General features: G+C 36.8%; 1 protein-coding gene across 6 annotated transcripts; it reads right to left on the bottom strand.

Moving 5' to 3' along the window:
• Positions 1-1,063: 1,063 nt before the first annotated feature.
• Rnf20 (ring finger protein 20) lies at positions 1,064-26,964 on the bottom strand. Of its 6 annotated transcripts, none has more exons than XM_071600791.1 (21): positions 26,900-26,964; positions 26,564-26,726; positions 25,693-25,847; positions 20,144-20,311; positions 19,879-20,026; positions 19,574-19,756; positions 16,631-16,749; positions 14,527-14,673; positions 14,276-14,353; positions 14,073-14,192; positions 10,952-11,131; positions 9,539-9,674; positions 9,066-9,187; positions 8,578-8,948; positions 7,309-7,426; positions 6,593-6,742; positions 4,574-4,786; positions 3,493-3,618; positions 3,186-3,326; positions 2,412-2,513; positions 1,064-2,167 (listed from the first exon to the last, which is right to left on the bottom strand). In XM_071600791.1, the coding sequence occupies exons 3-21, from the start codon at positions 25,819-25,821 to the stop codon at positions 1,991-1,993; spliced, it is 2,928 nt and encodes a 975-aa protein (XP_071456892.1). In that variant the 5' UTR covers positions 25,822-25,847; positions 26,564-26,726; positions 26,900-26,964; the 3' UTR covers positions 1,064-1,990. The 6 variants fall into 6 exon arrangements, with proteins under 6 accessions (XP_071456892.1, XP_071456893.1, XP_027786686.1 ...); XM_071600792.1 differs by having other exon boundaries at positions 26,882-26,925; XM_027930885.2 differs by having other exon boundaries at positions 26,564-26,964.
• Positions 26,965-27,599: the final 635 nt, after the last annotated feature.

The raw sequence follows: 27,599 nt of genomic DNA, 5'->3' as shown, positions 1-27,599 counted from the left end.
TATGGATCTAGAGCTTAATTTCTAATTTTGGGGAGCCTATGAATTTTCCAAGTTCCTTTAACAATCAGAAAAAAAAAAAAACCACTAAAGATATTGTACATATAACTCAAAACAATTTAATGTGCAATTTGGGGGGGTTCCCAAAGCCCATTCAGTACTCTCTTCTGGAGTGAGATAAACTGGACTGCCAGAAAAATCACCACCATTTTTGGTCATTATCTGAAAGTGACTTTATGTTGATTGAACCTCAACTTCTCAACCAGAGGAACTGTCTCTAAATCAAGCCTCCCATGGAATCAGTGCTTCCCTCTACAACATCTCACAACCCCACAATCCCTCAGTGATGGGCAGCTGATTTTCTCAGCCAGTTGTCATAAATAGCTAATATCCAACTCTAAACAACCTGCTGCCCTAGTAGTCCATTTGTGCCAAGGCACAGTATACAGTATGTACAGGAGCAGAGCCTCACCTCATCAATCATGGCCCTGTACATGTGTTGGGTGGGATGATCAACAGATTTGTGACCTATTTTGAAGACCATGTAAGATTCCCCAATTAGACTCATTTCTTAGTCCATGTATCACATGCCTTTATGGAATCCATCACAAGTTCTGCTGATGGCAGCTAGTAACTACAAAGAAACATAGAATTTGTCCTTAACCATCATCTAGGACAGGTAATGCTCAAAAGGGATACATTTTATACAACTCCTTACAGAAGAGAGAAACCATGTAGCTCATTACTATAAAACAAGAACTCTCAACCTAAAGGGCCAGGCAATGTGACATTCCCTGAGAAATAAACCTCAATCTCTTACTCCACAGTGAATGATGGAAAAAAAAATTTAGCCAAATTGACATCTTTTAGGCATGATGTCTCCTCAGAAGAGACTCAATAAAACTAGGAGAAAACTATTTCAATAATCAAAGAAATAAATACTTAAAACTCAGGCAGCTTCTAAATCTCATTTCTGTTAAGAAAACTCATTTCTAAAATAGCATGTGTAAAATCTACTAGTAATAACAAAGAATAAAATTTCAAAGAAAAACCACTAACACAAAAATAAACTGAATCCTGCTTTAATTGAAGCTTGTAGAGTACAAAGTCCTACAGAAAGATTATACAGAATCTTCTGGAAAATAGGGCTCACAAAACCCCTATTGAGAGGAGGATGAGAGTAAATTCATAGCTCACCAAAGCCTCTCTGTATCAATTTCCCAGAGTACCCAGAAGGTCTCTTTACCACTTCAGTTCTATTCCTCATCTCCAATTTTTATTTCATTAGAAGGCAAAAGTGTCTATATTACTTGAATTATTCTGACCTTAAGAAATTTAGACTTTTAGATGTTGAACATTTGAAACTTAAATAATTTAGTAAGAAAGCCACCTGACCTTAAAAGTTATTTTGCAAGTAAATGGGAAATGGACTAAATTATCCTGGATATAATTTCATTAAGGTTTCAAACCATCCAGGAAAGAATAGAGCAATTATATCATTTTATAATTCAAGTTTAGAAAAAGTTAACTACCCAAATTAAGAAAAGTGTGTGCCCACAGATAGCTTATTTCTTAAAGGCCACTCCCTCAAAATAACACATTTCCAGTCTTTGTTCCTTTCTCCTTGTCAAAAATACTAACTTGATTTCTTTTGGAGGAATGCATAATACAAGATGATACAATGGGCCCATCTCTGCCCAAAAATGTTGAAAAGTCTAAAAGCTGGAAATAAAGCTGATAGGCAAGACAAATATGGGTCAAATATGAGTCAACTGTTTCTTCATTTGTTTCTAATTCATTCTATAACCCAAGGCTTGCATTTACCAATCCTTTCCCCTAAAGTCATCTAGCTATTTGAGCAGAGAGCCTGGACGTAAAGTCTATGGAGGAATGGGAGTTGACAGATAAACTGTCAAGGTGAGAAGAGGTAGAGGTTTGGTGGTTAATGAATAAGTGCCTGTCTAGCCAGCTCCTCTTCTTCTCTTGACTTGAATCAACCAATGTAGATGCGATGAAAATCATTGGCACCAAAAGCAGCATTACACTTGGGACATTTGCGCTGACGGGTGTCATAGCGTGTTTTCACACACTCAAAGCAGAAAACATGAAAACACTTGGTAAGTACAGCATCCTTTTTGCGCATATTACAGCATGGACAGGTCAGACGAGCCTAAAACAGAAGGAAATCAGAGTCTGAATAACCATAAAGGTTTAAGAACCAAATGACTATCATATATAAACCAACCAACCACAAAGAACTAGAACAAGAGTACCACTCCCCCACCGCCACTTAAAATAAACCACTGTCTGGTTACCTTCATGTAAAGAAGTTCAGTGTTTATTCCCCCAATATATCGTAGACCACTTCAGATTTTAACCAAAATCAAAGAAATCACTGAGGCAGTATTTCTAACCTTATAATCCTTAATTTCCTCCATCAGAATCTCATCACACTTGGGCACATTATCTGGTTTCTTTGTGGTCTCCAGCTTCCTTCGAAGTCTTGAGATGTCCTCCTATGGCAAGATAGCAGACCCATTAGACCCATTTCCTCAGACATACCTGCTGTTTTTGAGAAAATATTTCCTACAACTTGAACTTGCTGACATAGAAAGAAAGGACCTTTTGTTCTTTCATGTCCAATTTATATTTAGGAATACAGAGAACTGCAAAGGGTAAGATATTTTCTTTTGTTTCAGAAAAGACAACCATAACCATATCCCCAAATTAGTTATTTCAATTACTGTCAATTCAGTCCTGTGAAAACATAATCTAACAATTTACAAAATAGGCCATCTTATTTTGTGGCAACTGGTTTTAAGGTAAGGGTAGAATGGAATTAAAATAATTTACAACTTGTGGATAAGGATAGAAAAAAATCACGAAAAATAGATAACATGACAAAAAATAGAAAAATTAGAGAACTTTAAAATTTCATGTTGATATGCTACTTTAAAAATTCACTAGTTCACACAACTAATAAATATTTATTTTATGCTGATTAGCTGGTGGACATAATAGGCTTTGGGAATATGATGCTGAAGAAAACAAACTCAGTCTTCTCCCACAAGGAACTTACAGTCTAGTTGGAAATAATATACATTAAACTAATGGCTCATCTCATGGTCACTTCAGACCTCAGAAAACACCTAAAAGTTGAAATGTAAGGAAAAGAGAATTGCTCTTACCTGGGCTCGTTTGAAATTGAACATATCTTTTTCTTTGGTGACACTGTTCTCCACAATCTCATCCTGAAAATCATGGAGCTTCTTCTGCGCCAACTCAAGTTGTGCTTTGAGATCATCTGCAAGTTGGGCTGCCTCCATTGCCTGTGTGAGATGTACAAATAACATCATCCTATCACCCCTGATTTCAAGCAAGGCAAAATGTTAACCTAAGTTCAAGGAATGAAGTGGACTTAAAATTTCATCCAGGTTATACACACTTGCTTCTCAAGATGGACCTCACTTGAGATTACAAAATAATCCATCATACCTTACGTTTATTCATCTCCAAGGCTTGGGTCCTAAGACCCAGCTCCTTCTCCCCTGTGCCAATGTTGCTTTGCAATAAATGCTCCTTCTCTTCCAGTTTCCTTACTACCTGTAACTGGGCATCAACCTTTGGAGGAGAAAATCAGACATTAACATAAACAGGAAGAAAAATAAAACTGGCTATGCTTTCTTAATTCATCGTCCATGAAATATATAGTATGTTAGAAACAAACTATTACTCATTATATCCATGAACCCTTCAAAATATATCCAAGAGGGCCAGGGAGGTAAACTGCTATGCAGGAGTGCTGACATAGCATGCTCAAAGCTCTAGTTCAATCCCCACTATCGAGGTTAAAAAAAAAAAAAATCAAGACTTATTATTATTAAAGACTTCACATTGATATAAAATACTGATGAGATTTAAATAAGAGTCTCTGAAACCACTAAAAGTCTTTTAAAGAATCTTAGCAATTCTTTTCCAAATTGCCAAGAATAGATAAAATTACACTTACAGATATTGATCTTCTGCAGCCATACTAGTCCTCAAAACCTGACAATTCCTACTAGAACATATAAATTTTAGCTCAAATAAAAGTTCAACCATTCCTCTCTCTCAGAATAACTAGAGATTCTAATGTAGTCTTTTTCTTGAAATTAATGCATAAAGTAGAATTAAATAAGATTAAAGGATGTAAAATCACACATCCACTTCAGAACCTTTCACCCACAAACTCAAAATCCAGAGGTAGCTAGGTAAGCACTCTGACAGCTTCCCTGTAGGCTTCCAGAAATTTTAAAAGTACACACTCATACACACATTTTAATACAAAAGAGAAAATAAATCACTTGATAGATTTTAAAAATTTATCCACATCAGCAAATTCATGTGCTTTTAACAGTTATATTGTACTCCTTTGTAGACATGTAAAATTTATTTACCTGTGCCCTAATAATAGACACTTGGTTTGCAGAGGATTTTTTAACATCATTCAAAATGCCACAATGACCATTTGACAGGTATCTTCATACTGAAAGCATCTTACATCAACAGAATGGAAAACTCCACTCATCCTAATTACCTGAGTCTTCAGAGTCAAAACCTGGTCTGCCAGTTCCTCCTTCTCTTCTTTGAGTAATTTATGGATCTGATTAGACTTGATACGCTCTGACATGAGTTTAAAATTTGCATCATCCTTTTCTCGCAACTGCTGCATCAAACGGATATTTTGTTCCTGCATGTCTTCAAAGGCTTGGCCTGTGACATCCATCTCAGAGAGCAGAGCTTCTTCTTCCTAAAATGAAAAATCTTATAAGGAGAATGTTCTAACTCCAAACAATGAACATAGGAAATTAAACTTTCCCACTGTTAACTTAGTGACAGAGACAGACTTAGCTTAAGACTAAACTTAAGCTTTGTGTTGTAACTAAGTTCCCTGAAAATACAGAAGAAGCCCTATTACTTGAAATCACTGGCACCAACTTTTGGTCTGATATTCATTAGTTGGTCTGTACTTAAGCCAGGAAAGCAAATAATAACTACACATACCTTAATCTAGCAAACTTATCAAGTAGCACTTGGGTTTAAAAAAAAAAAAAAATTCTATCATAAAGCCTCACATTTTCTCATAATTTTCCACAACTTATAATACTGAATTTAATCTACAGAATTTTCAGCTAGGTGATATATGGTACCTAACAATAGCTTTAATTTACATTTGTCTCATTTTAATTAAGACTAAAGCAATCTGAGTTTCTTTCTGTGAACCATTAATATCTTTTGCCTATTCTTCTACTGGGTTGTTGGTTTTTTTCCCCTATTATTTTTCAGAATTTTTTAAAATATGTATTAGAAAGATAAGTCCTTTTGTGATAAGAGATAAAAGTATTTTTTTTTTCCTTTTTCTCATTTGATCTGTTGGCTTTAGTAACAATGTTTTTGCCATTTACAATTTTTGTGTCTTCTTTTTTGTCATAACTCAAAATTGTCAATTTTCCTTTCACGTGTTCTGGACTTTCCTTAATAGTTACAAAATTTACCTGTTTTCCTCTTATTCTTTGGTAGATTTATCTCTCTCTTTTTTTTTTTTTTTAATACTTTTTTTAGTTCTAGATGGACAACAACATCTTCACTTTATTTTTTTATGTGGTGCTGAGGACGGAACCTAGTGCCTCACATATGCCAGACAAGCACTCAACCACTGAGCTACAATCGGAGCCCTGGATTTATCTTTTTAATATGATATCTTGGATCCATTTGGAAATCATCTTAGCATAGTGTTCAAGTATGTATACAACTTTTTTCCAATATTATTTCATTTTTGTCCCACCACATTTAACATTCTTTCCTTTCCCTAATGATTTAAAACTATATTGTTAGTGTATATTAAATACCCACATGGACTTTTGTTTATTTCTGGATTTTTATTCAGTTCTTTCTCTGATATCCCAAGCTATTCTACCTATTGAAACTTGATGTTAATAATCCAGTTATCCTTAAAACTATTGTCATTTTGCTATTTCTTGGAAACAATGAGGGCATACTGAACAGTGATATATGGTTTTTCCCATCATTTGTGTATCTTTATTATCAAATGCTAATAAAAATTTCCTGGGACTTTAAAAATAAATAAATGCATTCTTTATGAGAAAAACAGATTCCACAACCACAATCAACATATTGGTTAGTTTTTTGTAACCTAATTGGGAAGCATATTTTTGTTAGTTTTATATATTTACTATCATAATATATAAAAAAATTATATCTCGTTTTCATTTTATATTCATTATATCTCCTAATTCCACAAAAGCAGAAAAAGAATAGATCCTTTATAAATGAAGTTAAAACAATTGACAATCCATCTGAAAATAAAAATAAATTTTTCTGCCTCTCAAACACAGAAAATAATACAGGAATGAAAGTCTTCAATGTAAAAACAAATAAACAAAACAAACAAACAAACAAACAAAAAAAAAAAAACGGAGAAAAAATACTAACAAGAAAAAAAATGACTAGAATAAAAGCAAATTTCATTGGCAGTAACTTCCCTGTCAAGTAACATTTACTTAAAAAGTCAATTAAATAAAGAAAGTGTGCCCACCTGCTTGGCCATGGCCAGTTTTTTCTGCAGGTATTCAATCTGCTCTTCTACTGCCCGAATCTTCCTCAAGGCATCCTCATCAGCCATTTTCTTGTTTTCTTTCTTCTCCTTATCCTCTAGATCCTTGAGTCTTTGCCTTAGATCTTCCAACTATAGAAGAAAAATTACATAAAAATAAAAACTAAGTTATAATTCTTTTTCAAAAAAAAAAAAATCAATTAACACTTTGCAAGATGGAAGGCCGAAAATACCACAAGACCATTTTTGCAGAATTCTGGAAAAAAATAAATAATAATGAAAAATGATCCAATACGGCACATCACAACACTGTTTTAACAACATGCCATTCCCCAATTTCATGAGCAACATTTTTGAGAACTATAAATATTATAACAGAGTTTATCAACCTTTCCCCCCCTTAGTTCTCAACAAATAAAAGTATAAAAAATTTCCTCCGAAAAAGTAGTCAGAAAAAAGAGAATAACTACAGTATGATTCATTCAGCGGAGAATAAAAAATTTTTAAAACTTCTTATTATTAAATTATTACTATGCCAGTAATTTTGAAATCTTACTATCTTTCAGAGAATCTTAAAATCTCTAGTTTAGATGGTCTTTGATAAGAAAATGTTGCTAAATACCTCTAAGACAAAGAAACTATATCTTTCAATAGTATGAACCCTAGAAATTAAAATTTTAACAGGAAGACTAGATTACCTCTGCCTTAGACTTCTTCTCTGCTGCCATTAGTTGAACTTTGTCTCTCTGTTCCTTCGGGGCAGAGCGGTACATATCTAGCAACAATTTCATCTCCTTTTGGCTCTCTTGTGCCTTCCTATGATAGAGGTGGCAGAGGGAGGGGAACAGGAATGAAAAAACAAAGGCCATATCAGAGCAAGGGAATTTGGAATTGAGCAGAATATTTTAAGGTTTTGTTTCTTTTTTTCTTTTTAATATTCTAGGTCATAACTAAAAAACAAAATATTATACAGAATATCAGTAGACTTCTGAATATAGTTGAGAAGTACAGAAAAGTTGTATAAATGAACCATTTCTCCCTTAAATTCTCTACAAAGTTTTAAAATAAAGATTTGTCACATTTATTACATTAGACAAACTTCTGTGTTCCCACTCTTAAAAACTGAGACTCAATAGGATTGAAATGGGATCCACGATGTATTCAAATAAGTCACTAAGATGATTCTAATATGACAACTTATAAAAAAATGTTTACGTTAAAGAGATCAATAGGAAGAAAAAGGGACAAAATTTGAAAGTTTAAAATAAACTAATCCTAGACTTCATAGCTGATTAGCCACCAACTAAACACTAACATTTCACTTCTTACTAAATTATTAAACCTTTTAACTACTCTTGAGTCCAAGTATTTTGAGTACAGTGGTCCCTCAAATTAAAACATTAACAAAGACTCTACCACAGAAACTGGAGAGCTAAATGTATTGCCAGATAAATTATTAGTTAGGTGGGGAAGACACCAATATTTGAAGGTGATCTATCTCACTATTTCAATTGCTGTAGAAATAAATCTTCTAAGAAATCTCTTACTATGATCTGGCATACCAACAAACTAGTTTGTCAAGAAATCAGATACTGTTTAAGTTACAACAGCAATGCATACTCCATTTAGTATAATTTAAACTACAATTAATGCCAGCAATCACTTAAATATAATTATTTAGAACGATTCTCAAGTGTGTTGCTGCATTATGATATCCCTTCTCTTCACATTAATGAAGGACCAAACTACAGGGTTTATTGTTATTTAACCACTCAACTAAACTGCACAATAGCCAGGGAGGCCACTCTTGATCGAATTGAGACCACATTAATTGGTACATTTAGTTACATCTAAAATATTAGAATGATCAGACAGGTTCTACCATCAACCAAACATTTCATTTCATTCTTGATGTCTGAACCTTAAGGTTCTGAGTCAGAAATAGTCACTCTACATATTGGTCTCACTTGAGTTCAATCTTCAATTGTTTGATAATTTCTGCTTCCTTTTTCCTTCCATCATCATGTTTTCCTTTTTCCTTATCCTTAGCAGAATCTCTTTCTTTTTCTGATTCTTTCAGTTTCTGCTTCTCTCGCTCTCTCTCCTTTTCCTTCTCTCGTTCTCTTTCTCGCTCCCTTTCTTTCTCCCTCCTTTCTCGTTCTCGCTCTTCCTCATCCCGTTTGGATTTAATTTCATTGACATCCTCCTGAGAGGTTTTCAGTGCTGAGGACTGGGTGGGTAAGTCCTCAGAATCTTGTTTTAACTCTGCAGGTTCATCCTTGGCATCCTCTGTACTAGACTGAGACTGCAGGAGGGCACTGCCACTGCGCAGACGTGTCTGCATAAACAGAAAAAAAGGAAAGACACATATCACTTATGATAGCCACATTTCTCACCTCACTCAAAAAGCTTCACAAACTTAATAGCTAGTGATACTTATTCTATTCCTCCTTACCTTGTTCAGATCAGATTGGGCTTCTCTCAACTTCCGTTTATACCTTAGGACCTCCCCTTTCAGCTGGTGATTGTGATTCTGGAGGCTACTGATGAGGTGGCGCATTTCCCGGTTTATAGGACCTTAAACATAGCAATAGCAATGTTAAGAGAAACTGTAATGAGGGTAAAGGCAAAAGGAGAAAAAATGAAGAACACAGAACACATGAGGATGCTCTGAAAAACAGAGAGAATAACCATAAGAAATATTCTTTCTCAGAAAGTGAAAATGAAACTGGTCAATTAGAGTTAAAAAAAAAAAAAAAAATACTTGGGCTGTGTGTCAAAAGGAATCACAGGATTTATTTAAGTTACTTTAGGACTTCTGAGTTGAAATTAGTATTAACAAATCCCGGGACCAAGTTGTGTCTTTCAAGAAAGGCCTTTATAAATTTACAGACAAAACTGCAGGGTGGAGCAAAAGTAATTATATACCTGCTTGTTCATTGGCAGCAAGGGTCTGCTCAAATTCTATCCTCAGCATTTCATATTCCTTGCGGACCTGAGCCAGTGTATCTTCTAGCTGGATCACTTCAGTTCTCAGCTTCTTATGAAGACTAACCTCATCTCGCTACACACAGAAAAAGGAAACAGTCAAAAATTCTTATCAAAATGTGGAAAGCTGGATGTGGTGGTGCACACCAGTAACCCAGCGGGAGGGAGGCTGAGGCAGGAGGATCATGAGTTCAAAGTCAGCCTCAGCAAAAATGAGGCTCTAAGCAACTCAGTGAGACCCTGTCTCTAAATAAAAAAATACAAAATAAGGCTGGGGATGTGGCTCAGCAGTCTAGTGCCTGAGTACAATCCCTGGTACCAAAAAAAAAAAAAAAAAGTGGAAATATGGCTGAGGTTGTAGCTCAGTGGAAGAGCATTTGCCTAGCACACGAGGCACTGGGTTTGATCCCAAGCACCACATAAAAAAAAAAACTACATAAACAAAATAAAAGTATTGTGTCCATCTACAACCAAATATAAATATATATATATATATATATATATATATATATATATATATATGGAAATATCACATCCTATTATTTTGTCTCCTAAATTTGACCTACACGATTTAAAAAGAAAAAAGAATATGATATGGAAAAAAATGGGTTACTCAGAATATTTCCACTTCCAATAACGTTAGATAGCTTTAAAACATTAATTTAGAAACTGGCAGGATAGTGAAGAAAGAAAGGAAATGGGCTTCATCTATGAAAATATTATAATTTAGTTAGAGACCTCAACCATAAAACAATATATAAAAATCTATAAAGTAGTAGTAATTAATTTGGCTGACATATATAATAAAACCAACTATTAAAAACATTATTTTAAGGAATATGGTAAAAAAAAAAAAAAGAACATATAAACAAAAGTTTCCACCCATGGCTTCCTCATACACATAAGCTCCAGCCATCTGAAACTATTTGCCATGCTCTTTCACATTCTCATACATGCTGATCTCACTGCTGGGAATATACTCCTACTTTTAACTACAAGTAAAGTTAAAGTTAAATATCTTTAAGATTTGCACTTCACCGTCTCAAGTAGAATCAAGAAGGTTCCACAGTCAAATCATATGCTCTGTCTCCTCCATCACTGCACCTTTTAGATATGCTGCTATTGTACACATTGCAAATGAATGGATACTATTCTCCCAGGGGACTATACGATCTTTAAAGACAGGAATTCTGTTACCTCATCTTTATATGCCCACCATCTAATGGAGATCAATAGTCATTCTATACATGTTTGCTGAATGGATGAGAGATTAACTGCATAAGAGAGAGCAAACCTATGACACTTAATGAGGTAGAAAAACATATATTACAGAAAACAAAGCAGCGCTGTTACCTCAATGAGTTCAACCTGGCGCTGGTGGGTTCCCCTGGTGCCATGAAGCAGGGTCCGAGCCTCATCCAAGTGAGCTTTCAACTGTAGGCTCTCATTGTACAGAACAGAGAACTGTGACTGCATGCAACGATATTCTGGAGTTTCCTTAACCACCTCCTCCACTGCACTCCGCAATTCCACCTTAGAAGGACCCAAAGGAAATTCAAGTCAGAAGCACAATCTAGCACATGTGAGCAAGATGCTAGATATATAGAAAATAAATCACCAAACTCACTGAAGGTCCTGCAAAAGTGAAACAATTATTATGAAGATTATGAATTCTATCTCCCCTTTCTTTTTGTAAAATCTATCCCAAATTATAGATCACTCAGGACTGTTTGATATGTGTCTTACATTGTTTCAATCTAGATCCAAAGATAGAAGAAGAGCTACCAGAAGGGTCCTATGAAATCTGCCAAGATGGTTCCTTTAAAAACATAGTTAAGTATCCTAGTCACTAACTTCTTCTCTTTATAGTCACAGAGAAATATTTCTGACATGGTAACAAAAATAAGGGCTAGGGATATAGCTCAGTGGTAGAGTACTTACCTAGTATGCATGAGGCCCTGGATTCAATCCCCAGTGATAGAAAAAAAATTTTTTTTTAATTCCATGGTAGCAAAAACAATTATTCACTTAAGCAACTATTTGCTTTAATTAGCCAAACAATTTCATTAATTTAACTTGTTTTGTTTCTTCAGTTCAAACATCTTTATTCTTATTAACCCTGAAACAAATTAAATTATAAAAAACAGATGGCTATGGTTGAAAGAGGTATAAGACTTCCAGAATCTTCTTTCTTCCCCTAAGAGGGTGAAGAGGGAAAATTCTAACGGGCAGGTTTGAAAACCAACAGGATCACTGACCATGTTTCTGCCTTTGTTTTGGCAGCAAGAAACTACAGAGCCAAATCTGTGGCCTGCCTTTGTCAAAAAATGACACGTGAATGCCTATCCTCCACAGTCTAAACATGTTTCTTTTATACACCTTATAAAGGCTCAATTTAACATCTATTTTAAATTCTCACTCTATTTTACCCTCTTCATTTTCCTCAATAATTCCTAAATTAGAACACCCTGATTACTCTTTCGATCTTTATAGGTTGCTTTAAATTTTTTCAAAACAAGGCAAGTTGCAGATAATAGGTAAATATGTAAATTAGGGTTTTTTCTCCCAGTTTTACTAAGGTACAATCAACAAATAGATTGTATATATTTAGAGTGTATGTTTTGATAAATGTATTCACTATGAAGTGACTGCCACAGATAAGCTAATAAATATATCCATCATCTCAGTTACATTTTTTGTAGTAAGAGCATTTAAGATCCACTCTCAGTACATTTCAAATACAAAATACAAAATTATCAACTATAATCACCAAGCTATACAGTTAATCTCCAGAATTTACCTTGCACAACTGAAACTTTCTACCTTTAAACCAACATCTTCCCATTGTCCCCAGTTCCCAGCCCCTGGTAACCACCATTCTACTTAGTTTGTATAAGTAAGTTCCACTTCTTTAATCCCACACATAAGGGAGATCATGTAATATTTGTTTTGTGTGGCTGGCCTGTTTCATTTAGTATAATGTCCTCCAGGTTCACAGATGTCACAAATGACATGGTTTCCTTTTTTAACTCTGAATAATACTTCATGATGTATCTATACCACATTTTCTTTATCCATTCAATGTAAACATACATCTCCTACCTCTTTGGTCAGAATTATTCCTAAGTACATTTTTTATGCTATTATAAAATGAAATTGTTTCCATAGTCTTTCTTTTCATTGAAATACAACTTGTTATGGTTTAGATATTGGGTGTCTCCCAAAGTCTCTCATGAGAAAATGCAAAAAAGTTTAGAGGTGAAATGATTAGGTTCTGAAAGGTTTAACATAATCACTGCATTAATCCCCTAATAGGGATTAAGTGGGTGTCAACTGTAGGCAGACAGGGTATGGCTTGAGAAGATGGGTCACTGAAGGGCATACCTTTGGGGCAAATATTTTGTCTCTGGCAAGCAAACACTTGGTTTGCTTCCTGGTGCCATGTCCCCAGTTGTTATCTTCCACCACACACTTTTGTCATAATGTTCTGCCTTACAGGAGGACCTGAGGAATGGAGTCAGCCATCTATGGACTGAGACCTCTGAAACATGAGTCCCAAAATAAACTTTTCTTCCTCTAATTGTTCTTATCAGATCTTTCTGGTTATAGCAGCTAAAAAGCTGACTAAAACAATGGATTTTTATATATTGAGTTTGATTCCTGCAACTTTACTAAACTTGTTTATAGCTCTTACAGTTTTCTTGATAAAGTCTTCAGGGTTTTCTATTTAAAAGATGATATCATCTAGAAGCAGACATTAATTCTTCCTTTCCAATCTGAAGGCCTTTTACTACACCTCATGGGACTAGAAATTGGAGATTGAACCCAGGGTCACTGTACCACTGATCTACAATCCCTGCACTCTCCTGGCCCACACATACACACTGGCTTTCTTTAAGACAGGGTCTTACTAAGTTGCTGAGGCTGGCCTCACACTTGGAATCCTCCTGCCTCAGCCTCCCAATCCTCCCATGGGATTATAGGTATGCACCACCACAACCAGAAAAGGCCTTTTATTTCTTATTGCCTAACTGCTCTTGCTAGGACTTCCAGTACCATGTTGAGTAAAAATGGTGAAACTGGCCACCTTTATTTTGTTCCAAATCTTATATGAAAAACTTTCAACTTTTGTCCATTGAGTATGAAGCTAATTATGGACTTATAATATCTGGCCTTTACTATGTTGAGGTATGTTTCTTCTATACCTAATTTGTTTAGAGTTTTTATCATGAAGAAATGTTGAATTTTGTGAAACACATTCCTCTTTTCGCTAGTAAATTATGCAGGTTCACAAGTGTATGTGTGTGTGTGTACTCATATATATATATATGAGTACACACACACACACATGTACAGTGTATGTATGTGTACTCATATATATATGTGTGTGTACTCATATATATACATGTACACACACACACATGTACACATGAGTTGGTCTGGTTTTACTGCTTTTCAGAGATATGCCTCCTACCTTCAACTTCTCATTCTGGGTAGTGACCTCCTCAAAGTCTTGCCGAAGTTTCTCCAGCTCACAGTGACGGTTCTGGGCCAACTCTTTGTTCTCTTCAAGCTCTGCATTCATTTCCTCAAACTGGAGAAGCAGAGAAATAGCAAATGAGAATAAGACCTAACACCAGGTCAAACACTGCTCCCTAAGTGGGTCACTGACTTTACCTTCCGGGCATTGATAGTGATTGTGCCACCATAGAGACTGCTTCCTGCTCCATATACCTTATAGCCTTTTGAATTCACCTATAGAGAAGACAAAGATTCTTTAGTAAGTGACCTTAAATTTTGGCCTGATAAGCAATGTACTTTTCAAGGATCAGTTATTTCCCCCAAGCATCATCATCCAACTTGATCCTTTCTGAAAAGACTCCTTAAAAATGATTCTAGAATCCAAACCATAACAACACAGCACTGACCCGTTCTAGGACTTCTGCCAAGTGTCGGTTGAGTCGCTGTTCCCTCTTACGAATTTTGTCAATATCCCACTGCAGATCATCAATCATAGACTCCAGGACAGATACCCGTGACTCCGCTGTCTCCACTTTACTCTGCAACTTAGAAAACTATATCCCAAAGATGGGCATTCAGAAAAACAGCAAAAAGAGACCAAATTAGAAAAGAAATACCTTACATCAGTAGCTTAAGTTCTAAATCCCACAAAATTAACCAATGCTTATATAATTACGAAAAGATGTTTCAATGAATGAGTGTACAAATGAAGCTGCAGATTCATTTTAACAGTTATGAGCCAATTACAATTATGAAAACTGTAGAAATCTGTAAGAACTCTCACATAAAAGACCACTTAAGATTCAATAATCAAAAATAAATAAATTCAATACTTTCTCTACATCTGAAAAGCACCATTCCCCTTAACAGACCACAAATCCATTAGAAAATATGTATTTTTTTAGAAACAAAAGACAATATTCTTCATTTTTATCAGACAATTTAGAAAATGAAAATTCAAAAAAGATAACTATATTTACTCCCAACTTTCTCTCCCCACTTTTCCACAAATGATAATTCATATAAAAACAAAATGAAAAATTTTCATTCTTTTTTAAGGTGACCCCAGAACAATCCAGAATCAGATATGATAAAGACACAAATATTGTGTTACATGTTCACATTAATGTATACATACTCTTCAGAATGGTTTTAAAACATGCCCCAAAATTCTCTGACCGTCCTATCAAGAGGTGGGATCTTTGATCCTTCACCTTAAATCTGTTGATATACAAATTAGTATCAACTTAAGTGACTCAGTGGAAATAACTCTACAAAGTGTCAAGGCTATGTCAGAAAGAACATGAAGGTTTTGCTTGTTTTTCTTAGAACATTCACTGGAAGAAGTCAGCTGCCATTAAGGGTTTCGACTACCCTGAGATTGCCATGCAAGAGAGGTGACCTGAAGGCATTCCAGTGAGAAACTAAGGTAAGCCTACAGCTGATAGCATCAGTAGCCAGCTATGAGACCCATCTTGCACATCAACTGGGTTGATCAAAACTACATGCCCTCCAATTTAGTAATCTGAGATTTGGGAAAGGGAAGAACTATCCATTTTGGTGGCATAGATGTGTATTTCATTTTCTTACTATATTCCAATTTATTTGTAAGTGCTTCTATACTTTAACCCCTCTCTATGAGAACCATATGTATTAATAAACTCACCAGATGGTTCTCATGTAACCAGTCCTGTATGGACCTTAGCACAGAGTTTAGGAAACATGAAAAATGTGGCTTTGAAATAAAACAAATTTACATTCAAACCACAGCTCAATCACATTCTATCTACTCTCAGACCAGTCAATCTTCTGAATTTGTTTCCCTTAGCAGCAAAATGGAAGCTATTTTACTCTTAGAGATGATATTCATAAAATGTTTAAATACTACGTACTAAGTAAATGGTAACTATGAAATTACTAATCATCATGAGAATTCAGTGGCCAAACCAAGGTAGGCCACATATCAGTAGAACATCATCTGAACTAAAACAAAATGATAATCAGGAATATCAGAAGAGACTTTTAAGTGCCCAATTTTGGCATGGTTTGATCATGGCACAAGTTTGGACTAAAAAGACTAAAAACTCACATTCCCCAAGTTCCCAGGACACCATCAATGCACTAGATCCTACTGTCCAATTCTCTGTTGAATTTTATCAAGCCATTCCTTAATAACATTGTTCATAGTCTTTTGTATTTGGAGTAACCCATTATTTGGGGTCTGGGACTTTTCCTGCGTTTCGCAAAACCCTATAGGACAGCATTTCTTCCCAAAGACTGAAGCTCCTATGTCTATTTAAATAGTAACAGTCTAGGAAAAAATATTCACTTATTTTCTTCTTCCCTTAACCTGTCCTCAGATTGTTATTTTTCAGAGCTGAATGCCTGCCATGCATGCTCTTCAATATTAAAATAGGTTTTAAGTGTAAAGTAACTTGAAGTGCTCAGAATTCTGAGTCAATATATGCCAGTGCCAACAGAGACAGGTGTCTCTTTTTTCTAATCAAATACCTCCTGAGACATGGTGCAATGCTTCTCCTGAAGGAGGTCTGTCAGTTCCTGTAGCCTCATATTCTCTTGCACGAGGAAGGAATTCAGTTCCTGTACTGCTTCGTCTACTATCAGATTATCTGAGGAAGAAGGACTATACTTTAGTTTAGCATCTATAGTGCCAAATTTTAAAAATCATGTATTCCACCAAAGCATTAACCTCACTTCATTTTCTTCGAACTTCAAGAAGCATGCTAGTTTTTAATTATCTTGTGTGACACATGAGGTACCCAGAGGTTAGGTGACTTCATTTTAAAAAACCATCAAATTATAGTCAAGGTCACCTAACCTCATCCCTTGCTATAAAGTCAAAATGCCTTAAGAAATGGAGGTTATGTAGTTTTATTCAGATAAGGTACAATCCCCCAGGAAAGTACATTTTAGAATTGAAGACAAGATCTCTACTCAGTATCAGAATTAATAGCAATATAATTCTATTTTATAAAGCTATCACAAATTCCTATTATTAACTAACACTAACAAGAAAAATTTGTTTGGAGAGATAAGGGGGTTGGGAGCAGAATTTCCATCTTCAAACAAGCATCTATAAAATCGTAGACTCACTCATCATATTCTGGAATACTATGCTAGAGGCACTCTTCAAGTTCAAAAACCAAAATGTACACCATCATTTACAAAGCAGGTATGTAAGTCTTTAAAGCTTATTATACCAGTTCATATGTTCAGATGTCACAACTACAGCTCAAATCCAAACTTTATTCAATGGAACCAGATATTCTCAAGATACACATCATTTTTTACATAGAGATAACAGAGAAAAAACATGTGCTTTCTCATGCCACCTATTGCCATTACTCTTAGAAACAATTTGGAACAAGTTAGTCACATGATATGTTTCCATGGTTTTTAATCTAGGATCCCTGTGGGAAGCCATTCTCGAATGTGATTGGGCACCTCCCTGATTGGGTGTGAGGCGTTCCGGCTAAACTGTGTCAGAACTAATCCCCACCCTTTCCAGGTGCGAGAGCCCATCCGTGTGGGAGTGTAACTGACCATTGACCCTGAGACCAATCACTGACCCTGACCTTGGAATGCTGTCCCCCTCGACCTTCATTGGATGGAATTTTCCCCTGAATTTCTTGTTCCCCAATAAAAGGCCACTCTCTGGCGTGCCCTGCCTCTCTCTCTCCTGCTAGTCTGTGTAAACCTCGCTGCCCCACCGGGTGGCTCCAGGCAGGAGCCAGAGGGGAGAGCCATCTCAGACCTGGTCAAAGAAAAAGGTAAATTGAGTTTGTGTGTTTATTTTGATCTCACTAGTTAACTTCTATGCTACGAACCTCTAGTATGAAGCTAGCGTGCTGGTCACGCGGTTGAGATCGCCCATCAAAATCACTGGCAGAACTTTTAAAATGACATTTCCCTAGGAGGCACCCCATACTACCTACTAAATAAGAATCTCTGTGGGCAGAGCCAAAAAAAAAAGAGTGGGATCAGAAAACTAAAGCAGTGAATTAATAAACAAGCCATAAATGTAATCCTTTTGAATCAAGGACTAAACAAAAATGAGGGGAAAATGAATTTCCAAAAAATTAGTTGATACTACAATACAGTTTATATATTTTTGTCTCTTAGAAAGTTCAGCTTCTCAATAGTGATTTCCTTTAGTGTTACAAATAGTTCAGCTATTTATAATTTGTAATGCATTTTTTATTTTTAAACTTAAACTCCATCTTAAACCACATGCCATTAAAAAAATATTTTAAAGTACTGTTTGATACAGTATTCATTTTAGTTCCTTTACAAATCAGCAGTTAATTTACTTGATATCCATTTCTAAAATCAAATCCAACATTAATATAACCTCTGTAAATTACCCACATTATTAAGATTTAACAATACCTTCTAACTTTTCAACTAGAACCAAGGGAGAAAGAAGTAACACACAGCTTGTTTTATAGTAGGTAACAGGGAGGATTCATATCCATTCATTCCCCACTATGTATCCTAATAAAAAACCAGAAATACGCATACTAACAAAAACACTAAAGAAACCTTCGCTGACCGAATTTTCACAAGTCATTTTCATGCTTCTTAATTCTGTTGATCATTTAGCCATAGTATCCTTACAATTTACAGAATAATGTACTTCTTACTTGCCCACCCAAAGGTTCAACTCCACTACATTCAGTTTATTTCTCTCAGAGATAAAAGTTTAAATATCTTAATGATAATCAGGATAGTTAAGTATTACAACTATACAATGATTGTTACTAAAAACATAAAATCAAGGCATTTTATTTGCATTTGAGCAAGTTATTTGTCACAAAGGACTACAGATGTAAACTACCTACACACTTAACTGTAGTATGCAAATATAAATTCCTATATTAACACTGAATAACATGAGCATTCCAAATAGTGATTTAAGTACACACTTCATCATCCATATCCTTTCTATTTTACCTTTTTAAACATAGAAATCATCTCACAACCAACTCAGCCAACTCTTTTTAAAAACATTAAAAACAAAAAACATTAAAACTGACTCTTAAATCAAAATTAATTTTGCTACTTATAAAAGTATCTAATATAAAGTATCAGAATGGGATTTTTCCTCAGTTTGTTGAAGGACTGTGTCTCAAAATGTGAAGCATTCTTAAAATACTAGCATAACATGGTAATGGCATCACCAGTAATGAAGACTAGTATTCCAAAAAATTTAATAAAAAGTAAATATGTAATTTTGCAAACTATAAATCACCATGCAAAGGAGAGTTCTTTTTCTTATCTTTTTTTTCCTTCCCTTTACTGTTTTGGTGCTCAGAATTGAACCCAAAGCCATGCACATGCTAGGCAACTGCTCTACCATCAAGGTATACTGCAGTCCACAAAGGTGACTTAATTCACCTCCCACTACTTCTGGTCTCCAGGATCTTGCCTCACCTCCACTGTTTAGTTTCCGGGATAAGAGCTCCACTTTTTCTTGCAATTTATCATAAACAGTCACAATCTGGGACACAGCTCGCCGGGAGGACTCCACACGCTCCTGCAGCTGAGACTCCATCTCTTCACTGGAACTGCTGGCCAAAGTAGCAAGGAAAGAGAAAGCTGGCTCTTGCCCTTCCCCTGAGGACACAGGGGGAAAATATCAAAATCCATTTTTCCCCTCAAAAGGAGAGCTTCAAAGTAAAGCTCAAATTTGAAAACCAAGATAACATGCAATGATAGAATCAATCATAAATACTCACCTCTCTCTCGGTCATCTTTGCGTTCCTGATTGCTATCAGAGTCAGGTTCTGGTTCCGGCACAACAAGGGCTTTCCTTTCTGTGAGTAGGTCTCCCAAACCCTGCTCCAGATCATAACGTTTAAGGATGATACGGATGTTTTCATCGAACTGGAGAAGCATATGTATGTACAATTATGAAGATAGAAAAAGGCACAACTTTTGAAACGAAGAGTACTAAGAGCTAAAATGTTCAAGCAAATCTGAACAAATAAACAAGTTAGCTACCTGACTCCAGTACCGATTGACAATCAACAGTGAAGCATCATCAGTGGCCTGTCGTCGTTCTAGTTTTTCAATGTGCTCCCGAAGTTCATCTTCGATGGCCTGACGCTGATCGAGCATTTCTGCTAGCTTGCGATTTTTTGTTTGTAGTGTTCGAATGTCTAACTCCTCCTACCCCAGGAAACCAGTATTATTAGTTACCACAAAGAAATCAGACAAATGAGATGTTAAACTCATCAAGTTCACATTAGTTATTTCTTAGGAATAAAGCTATTCATTATAAAGATATCTTACAATAAATAGATAAGAAGAAAAAGCAAAAAAGATAAAGGAATAGGTGTATGATGACATGAGGAAAGAACAAACACATACACTTTTTTATTATTCCATTCACATCTACCTCCACAAAGTGATGCTACTGTGAGGCTCCACCATCCAGTTAGATCATTCTCTACTTCAATAAACACTGTCTTCTATCCCTTAAGAACCACTCTTCATTCATTCAAGACTTTAGCACCTGCATCCTTCTCTATTCCAGTCCCTGCCAATGTATCTGGCGACTTCAACATACACGTGGACAGACCATCTGATTCTCTAGCATCTAGGCTGTCAGTAGTTTGAACTCCTTCACTCAGTGATTATACCCTCCCCTGTGCTTCAGTCATGAATTCCCAAAACAATCTCACAGACATTATCTAGAACTCTGCTACATCTGAAATCTTAAAATTCCAACTTCCCATTCTCTGAATAAAACCATATTTCTCCATGTATCTCATGTCCTTACACTATTATGCCAGTTCTTTTATCTCATTTAGACCTCCAGAATTTGAATTCTCTTTCTCCTTCTCAATCCCTTTTTGTTTCTACTACCTCCCATATTCTAAGTATACTCTGTAGAACATTCCTTCAAACACCTGGCTACTCTTCTCCTCCATTCTCTGCCTTTCTTTTATTCTACCTCTGTGAACAAACCCCAATCAGAATTAATTCAGACTATTCCATTCCAATAGCCAGTTTCCTAAGACTTCCGGATGAAGTCATTAAACCAGGGAGACTGGTGACTTTATAAAATGAATTCCTAACCTGAAAAGATCTTATAATTTGTGAAGAAAAATTTCTTTAACAGATGAGCTCCCATTCTACAATCAAAGCAACAGAAAACTCTTTATCAAATGCTACCCTCTTTCATATCACACTAAACACATGGATTTATCTCCTTTTTCTAATAAAAAAAAATATATCAGCCATCAGCTCTGAAACTCCTGAATTCTTCACTTCTATAACTCATCACACAACTCACTAACCAAAGCACACATTCTTAAAACCTCTATTTGTGCTCAGGATCCCTTCTCTTCTGTTGGCGCAAAAATCTCACCCCATTTGTAATTCCACACCCCTCTCAATACTTTTAACCTCTCTCTAGTTCCTGCCCTAAGTCAGGTTGGGGAGGGGACACAAAGTTTGGAATATCACAGTCCAAGAAATAGTATGTGGAAATGCTTACATTCTTTCTTTCAACTAGGAATAACTAGGATGAATATTTTAAAGCAAGAATTGCTTATTAGAGCACCAATTTCTTGTTCTACTTTTCTCTTTTCATTTAGTTAAAACATTCTTGACATGTCAAAGCAGACAATAGTTTCCCCACTGCTTATTAATACTATTAATAGTATTAATAAACTGTATCTTTAGCCTCTTCTCTGAACATCATCTTCCCCCTCTTGTCACTGAAACCTAGATGAGAACACCGTTTCCCTGAAGGCTTCTCCAGTTGTGGCTGTTTCCCTCTGGAGGCTTGGAGGCAGGTGATACCTTGTTTTCCATTGCGATTCCCAAGCCATTAACCCATCTGCCTCCATAAAACATAGCTTTGCAGCTTATGCCACTGTTCTTTACCACTTGCCACTGGCTATGGTTGAACTGATCTATAAATGCCCAAGTCATGTCCCCATATTTCTCGAAGATTTAGCATCTAGCTTATTATCTCTCACTTTCTACACAACTACTCCTGACATAATTCCTAATCAGTTCAATTCCCATATAGATGATCTTTCTGGATATCAAGTCACTGGTCTCTCTGCGATCAGCTCCCCTAGTTATTCTCAGTTTTAGCTGTACCTGCAGGTTCTCAATGAGCTCACTCTTCAGAAATAGTACCTATTTTTTCCAGCTCACTCCAATTTCCTAACTCCAACAATTCTTCAACCTCACTAGAATCTACAATCCATATGCCTTTCCCAATCCTTTGTTACTCTCACTTCCTCACCTCCTTTTTTTTTTTTTAATCAGACTTAAATCTCATGATCAGTCATTTGCCTTTTAGAAACCTTCTATCTTTCCTTGCTACTTCATCACATTTCTCTGGTAAAAACTCCAATCCTGGTAACAACCTATTTTCCACATACACTAAGCCTAGCCATGCAGCTGAAAGTGACTAGGAAAAAAAAAATAACGAATACCATGCTGATGACTGGTTTCACTCTAAGCTCATGTTCACAAATTCAAGTGGGCCCCAGTGCTGCCCAACAACTCAACTACACCTCCCTGGTCCATTCTCTTTTCAAGATGACTACTTCATACCTTCTCCTGTCTCTTCCTCCCCCATCCTCACTCTCAGATGAGTCTTGCTTTTGATTTCACTGAAAAAAAATAGAAGCAATCAGAAGAGGACACCCATACCTCCCTCCCACAACCACAGCTGCCAACCTATTTATATCCAAACCCATATCCCCTGCCTTCTTTCTTGCCATCCCTGTTCCTAGTCAAGGCCATTTCCTCCATATGTATATTCCATTCCATTCCATTCCCTCTCACCTTCTCAAGGACCATCATACCTGTAACTTGTCTCCTCTTTCTGCTATATCATCAATTTCATCCTTTCTACCAAATAATTTTGTCTATAGATAAACATGCTACAGTATAACAAATCTTAAAAAACAAACAAAAACTTTTCCTTGATCCCATTTCCCATTTCTCTCTGGCTACTGCCCTTATTTTATTTGTCCTATTTTATAATAATGCTCCTTCAAAACACTGTCTCCCCCTCATTTCCCTAGTGCCTCTCCTCTATATTTTCTTAATCACACTGCAATCCATCCCCACTGCTGCACCTACATAGGTCTTTTGAGTCTCCAATGAACGATTACTATATATAATATCACAATCCTTCCCCTTACTCAACCTATCAGCAACACCTGATTAACTCTTTGAAACATAGGACCCCACTCTTTACTTGTTTCCCTTACAACTCATTTTATTGGTTCCCTTTTTTCTTTTTTTGTCTCTTTAATTAATTCCTCTCATCTCCTTGAAGCAAACATGTCACAGTACACCAAGATCCTGACCTTAGACCTGTTCAATATGTAAGCTTATTGCTTGAGAGTCTCTAATCTCATTTAAGTACCATTTCCAAAATGGTGATTCCCAAATATACAGCCTTAACCCAGTTAGCCCAGACCTCTCTCCAGAATCCAGGTTACTATATCCAACTACCAATCTACTTAGTGATCTAACTGCCTCTACTAAATGTTTAAAACTAAACCAAACTCATGATTCCCAAAAACCTATTCTTCTCATATCCCTACTTAGCTAAATAAGAGAAATCTTCATTACTTCCAAAAGCCTATGGGATATTCCCTTCTAGCTCTCATATGCCTCATCCACTCCACTAGCATATCTTGTCAATGCTACTTCCATGGTGGTCCACACCATGTTCCCTTGTTAGAATTCCAGTACAGGCTTCCTGTAGCAAATACTTCTGTTCCATGTTTTGTCAGCATGCCAGATTTCAGCACAGATATGGTGGAAAAGTCAACTCATACTGCTAGTAGTCCCACTTTAAGCATACTTTGCAGTCATAGTTTTTTCTATTCCACAATCTCAGCTAGCTCACTATAGCAACTTTGAAATACACACAGGAAGAGCCATTGCTTTCAATAGGAACCTTCAACTAATGGGCAGGAGCCAATGGATGCATGCCTCAGATCCCCACCTTTGGAGAGGTTTAGCTATCAGGTGTGGCAGATGGAGGATGAGAAGGAGCAAGGGAATAATTCTACTAATTGAATTCTTATTGTAACCCTTGTTCCCCTCCAAACATAGGTCAGAGCATGTTACTTCCCTATTTAAGAACTTCCAGGAGGGCGTGGTATTGCATGCCTATAAGCCCAGTGACTTGGGAGGCCAAGGCAGGAATATCACAAATTCAAGATCAGACTCAATAACTTAGCAAGGCCCTAAGCAATTTAGCAAGACCCTCCTGTCTCAAAATAAAAAGGACTGGGGATTTACCTCAGTGGTAAAGCACCTCTGTGTTCAATCCCCAGAAATGAAAAAAAAAAAAAAAAAAAAAAAGACCTTCCAATGGCTCTTAACTGCCCTCTGGATAAACTCCAAACTGGATATGTGCTGGGCTTCCCTTAGAGCATGTGCTTATTTCTATCAATGGCATACATCACACTCCATTTTAACAGTTTATTCCCATGTAAAGGACTTCAGTCTAGGGGCTATCCTCAATGTAAAGCACACTATCCAGCCAATAAGATGCTCAATGTATACTTACATTTGAATATTTCAATACATGCCTTTGAGTAAATATGTTTGGAGTGCATGGTGTGAGGCATTGTTTAGAAAGAATCATCTCCTGACAGCAGTATGCGCTACTTTAACCCCAGAGAGCTCCAGAGATGACACCTCATCAACAATTTACTACAAATGTTCTTTTTTTTTTTTTTTTTTGGACTCTGTAAAGAATCAACCTCTCACGACCTCAGCCTTAAAAATAAGTAATGGAGGGCACCTTAACATCATATCTCCTGGTTGAGTTCCAAAATACAGAATCTTGATCTAGTTCAAAACTTTTAAGTTCTTATCTGTTAAGATATATAATATTACTGAGTTTTTGGTGTACACACTCCAATGAAACTGTCATTGCCACAAGAGCAAGAAAAGTACCAATTTTACTCCCCATTATATTATCTAGTACAACAATAGTCGTAAATAGCTCACTTTCAGGTATACTTACTATGTTGAAGGCAATGTTGTAACACTTAACAAAGACTCTCATTACAACCTAACATGACAAGTACTGTAAATTCATTTCACAAAGAAACAGAGGCAAAGGAAGGATAACATAAGGCCATGCAGCTAGAAAGTAGTGCAGCTGAGAATAAACCTCAGTCAACTTGGCTTCAGATTCTCACTTTTCACCACACTCACTTGTTTTACTACACTATCTTTTAGAACTTGGCACGAAATTTTCCTGTGCTTAAAAAATGAATATTTATATTCCCACTGCTAAATAACTTTAACCAATGCTATGTCAAGCATCAGAGTCTCAAAAGAACATAAACACATCTTGAAAACAAACACAAATGTCAGTGTACCTCTCTTCTAGAACTGACCACCATATCATTTCACCCACTTCACCTCTTTTATTTCCCTCTTCTTTTCAAATGGCTTTTCCTTTTTCCAAAAGGCTTCCATAAATTTTTTTGTTCCAGGTTGCAACCAACATTAGAAAAGCATATTTTCATAGCATTGTTTTGCCATACCGTTGAAGAGACACCCCCTAGCTTAATTGTTTCCACGGTGGTCCCTGAATCTTCAACAGCTGCCTTCTTCTCTGGAGGCATGGATGTGCCTGGCTCACCAGCTGCTCTTTTATTTCCGATTCCTGACATCTTGGCATAAGATGATAGCCGTTTTTCTGGAGGGAAAAAAAGAGCAGAAACTGAAATAAGATAATGCAAGGAGAATAACAATAAAGAAAGACCATGCATGATGTAAAAACTTACGTGTCACCCTAGATCTATTAATTAATTACACACAAAGCAACAACACCTCCAAATTCCTTTTAAGAAAGAAAAAAATAACACATGGAGGAAGAATTGACATTATAGGTTTCTAAATAAGATGTTAATAAGATATAAGACAATGGGCAAAGAGTGAAGAGACTACAAATAAATTTCAACAATCACACTTCCTGAAATGCCAGAACCAGAAATGTGGAGTTTGATGATGACAGAAGTTAGTTCCATACTGTTTAGAATCAGAGAGCTGAAAGAGATCTGGGAAATGGCTACTAAGTCATTAATAATGGACAAGTCAGTAATCATCTCTGAACCTCAGTTTCCTAAGCCAGAAATAACCACACGTACTGCCCACGCCTATTATAAGGAATAAGTGATGCGATCACAAAGAGAAATAATGCTGAACACAAACCTCTCACTCAAAAACTCCAGCTCTCCCTGTAATATTTGCAGTTTTCCCCCTATTTCCAAATAAGGAAATTAGACCCGGTACGAATTCCAGTTCTTCCTCTTGGGGAACCGTGTTTTGCCTTAAAAAGCTTGAGTTCACCAAAAGGTGCCAGTTGGTTTCCTCACCTGTACAACCGACACACACATTTTTCATCTGCCCTACCTTATTTCCAGAGTTTCGGAGCTCAAAGGAGGCGGAAGGGACGCTAAGGCACTTTCGCTACTTCAGGAAGCAACCCTGCCATCACCGAGACTACAGACTGCTTTCCTTCCAATTCGAGCTCAGGAGAGGGGTATCGGTGGCAGCAAACTGAGTCGGGCCTCGCCTGGAAAGAGGAGGCAGCAGGGCAAGGGCGGCTATTGCAGGGGGCCCAGGACCCAGCGCTAACTGTAGGCCCGAAGACCAAGAGGGCGGAGTTTCGCCAAGGCACACAGCAGAGACCTAAGCCGGCTTCTTAAACTCGCGCCACAGGGAACACACCTCGGGGCAGTTATTCACCTAGGCCCGCGCAGGCCGCCCATCCCTCACCTCTGACCCGCGCCGAAGAAGAAACCAGCTTCCGGCAGGAGGGGTCAGGAAGAGGAAGAAGGGAAAAAAAAGAGGAAGTTGCTTCAACCGGGTGAGCTCCAGCGGGAGGAAGTGACGCGTGAGGGTGCCTGGCGACCTGCGTAAGCACCGCCTCCTAGGAACAAGAGCCCCTAGAAGCTAAGACCTCCCGAGATACGCAGGCCTCCTTAGCGCGCCGGGAGCCCTTGACTTTTGTTGTCTTGTTGGCCTTGCTTTTCTGCTGAGATAAAGTATCTTGTTCTATTGCCAATTTTTTCCCGAAACTCGTTCCGCCTGCCGATTGGCTAATGGTCCTGTCAATCTCCGGGCAGAGGAGCAGTAGCCTGAGACACCTTTGGAAAACGTGTGTCAGAAGCTTTTGACATTGCTGAAATTAAGCCTTCTGGGGAAAATCTAAAGGATTTGATGGATTAGGGTCTTGTAGATTTTTATTACGGGAAACTATTCAGTGTTGCCTACACATAAGAATCACCTGGGGAATTTTGGCTGTCATCCCATCCCATCATACCCTCTAGATTCTAACGTGTTGACAGCTCTTGTACTTTTGGGGGACAAGAAATTGACCAGGAGAAGGATAAGCGCATCTCAATGAATAGTCTCTGACCTCAATATTAGTCTCTTAAGCTAATTA

Source organism: Marmota flaviventris, chromosome 13, assembly GCF_047511675.1.
Source record: "Marmota flaviventris isolate mMarFla1 chromosome 13, mMarFla1.hap1, whole genome shotgun sequence".
Lineage (NCBI taxonomy): Eukaryota > Metazoa > Chordata > Mammalia > Rodentia > Sciuridae > Marmota > Marmota flaviventris.
This window is presented reverse-complemented; position numbering and strand designations above follow the sequence as displayed.

Coding starts and splice junctions, on each gene's coding strand:
- Rnf20 (XM_027930885.2), bottom strand. CDS start 25,821: ATGTCAGGAATCGGAAATAAAAGAGCAGCTGGTGAGCCAGGCACATCC. Junction 14,354..14,526: donor TGGCAGAAGTCCTAGAACGG/GTCAGTGCTGTG, acceptor TCTTCTCTATAG/GTGAATTCAAAAGGCTATAA. Junction 8,949..9,065: donor CCCAATCTGATCTGAACAAG/GTAAGGAGGAAT, acceptor CTGTTTATGCAG/ACACGTCTGCGCAGTGGCAG.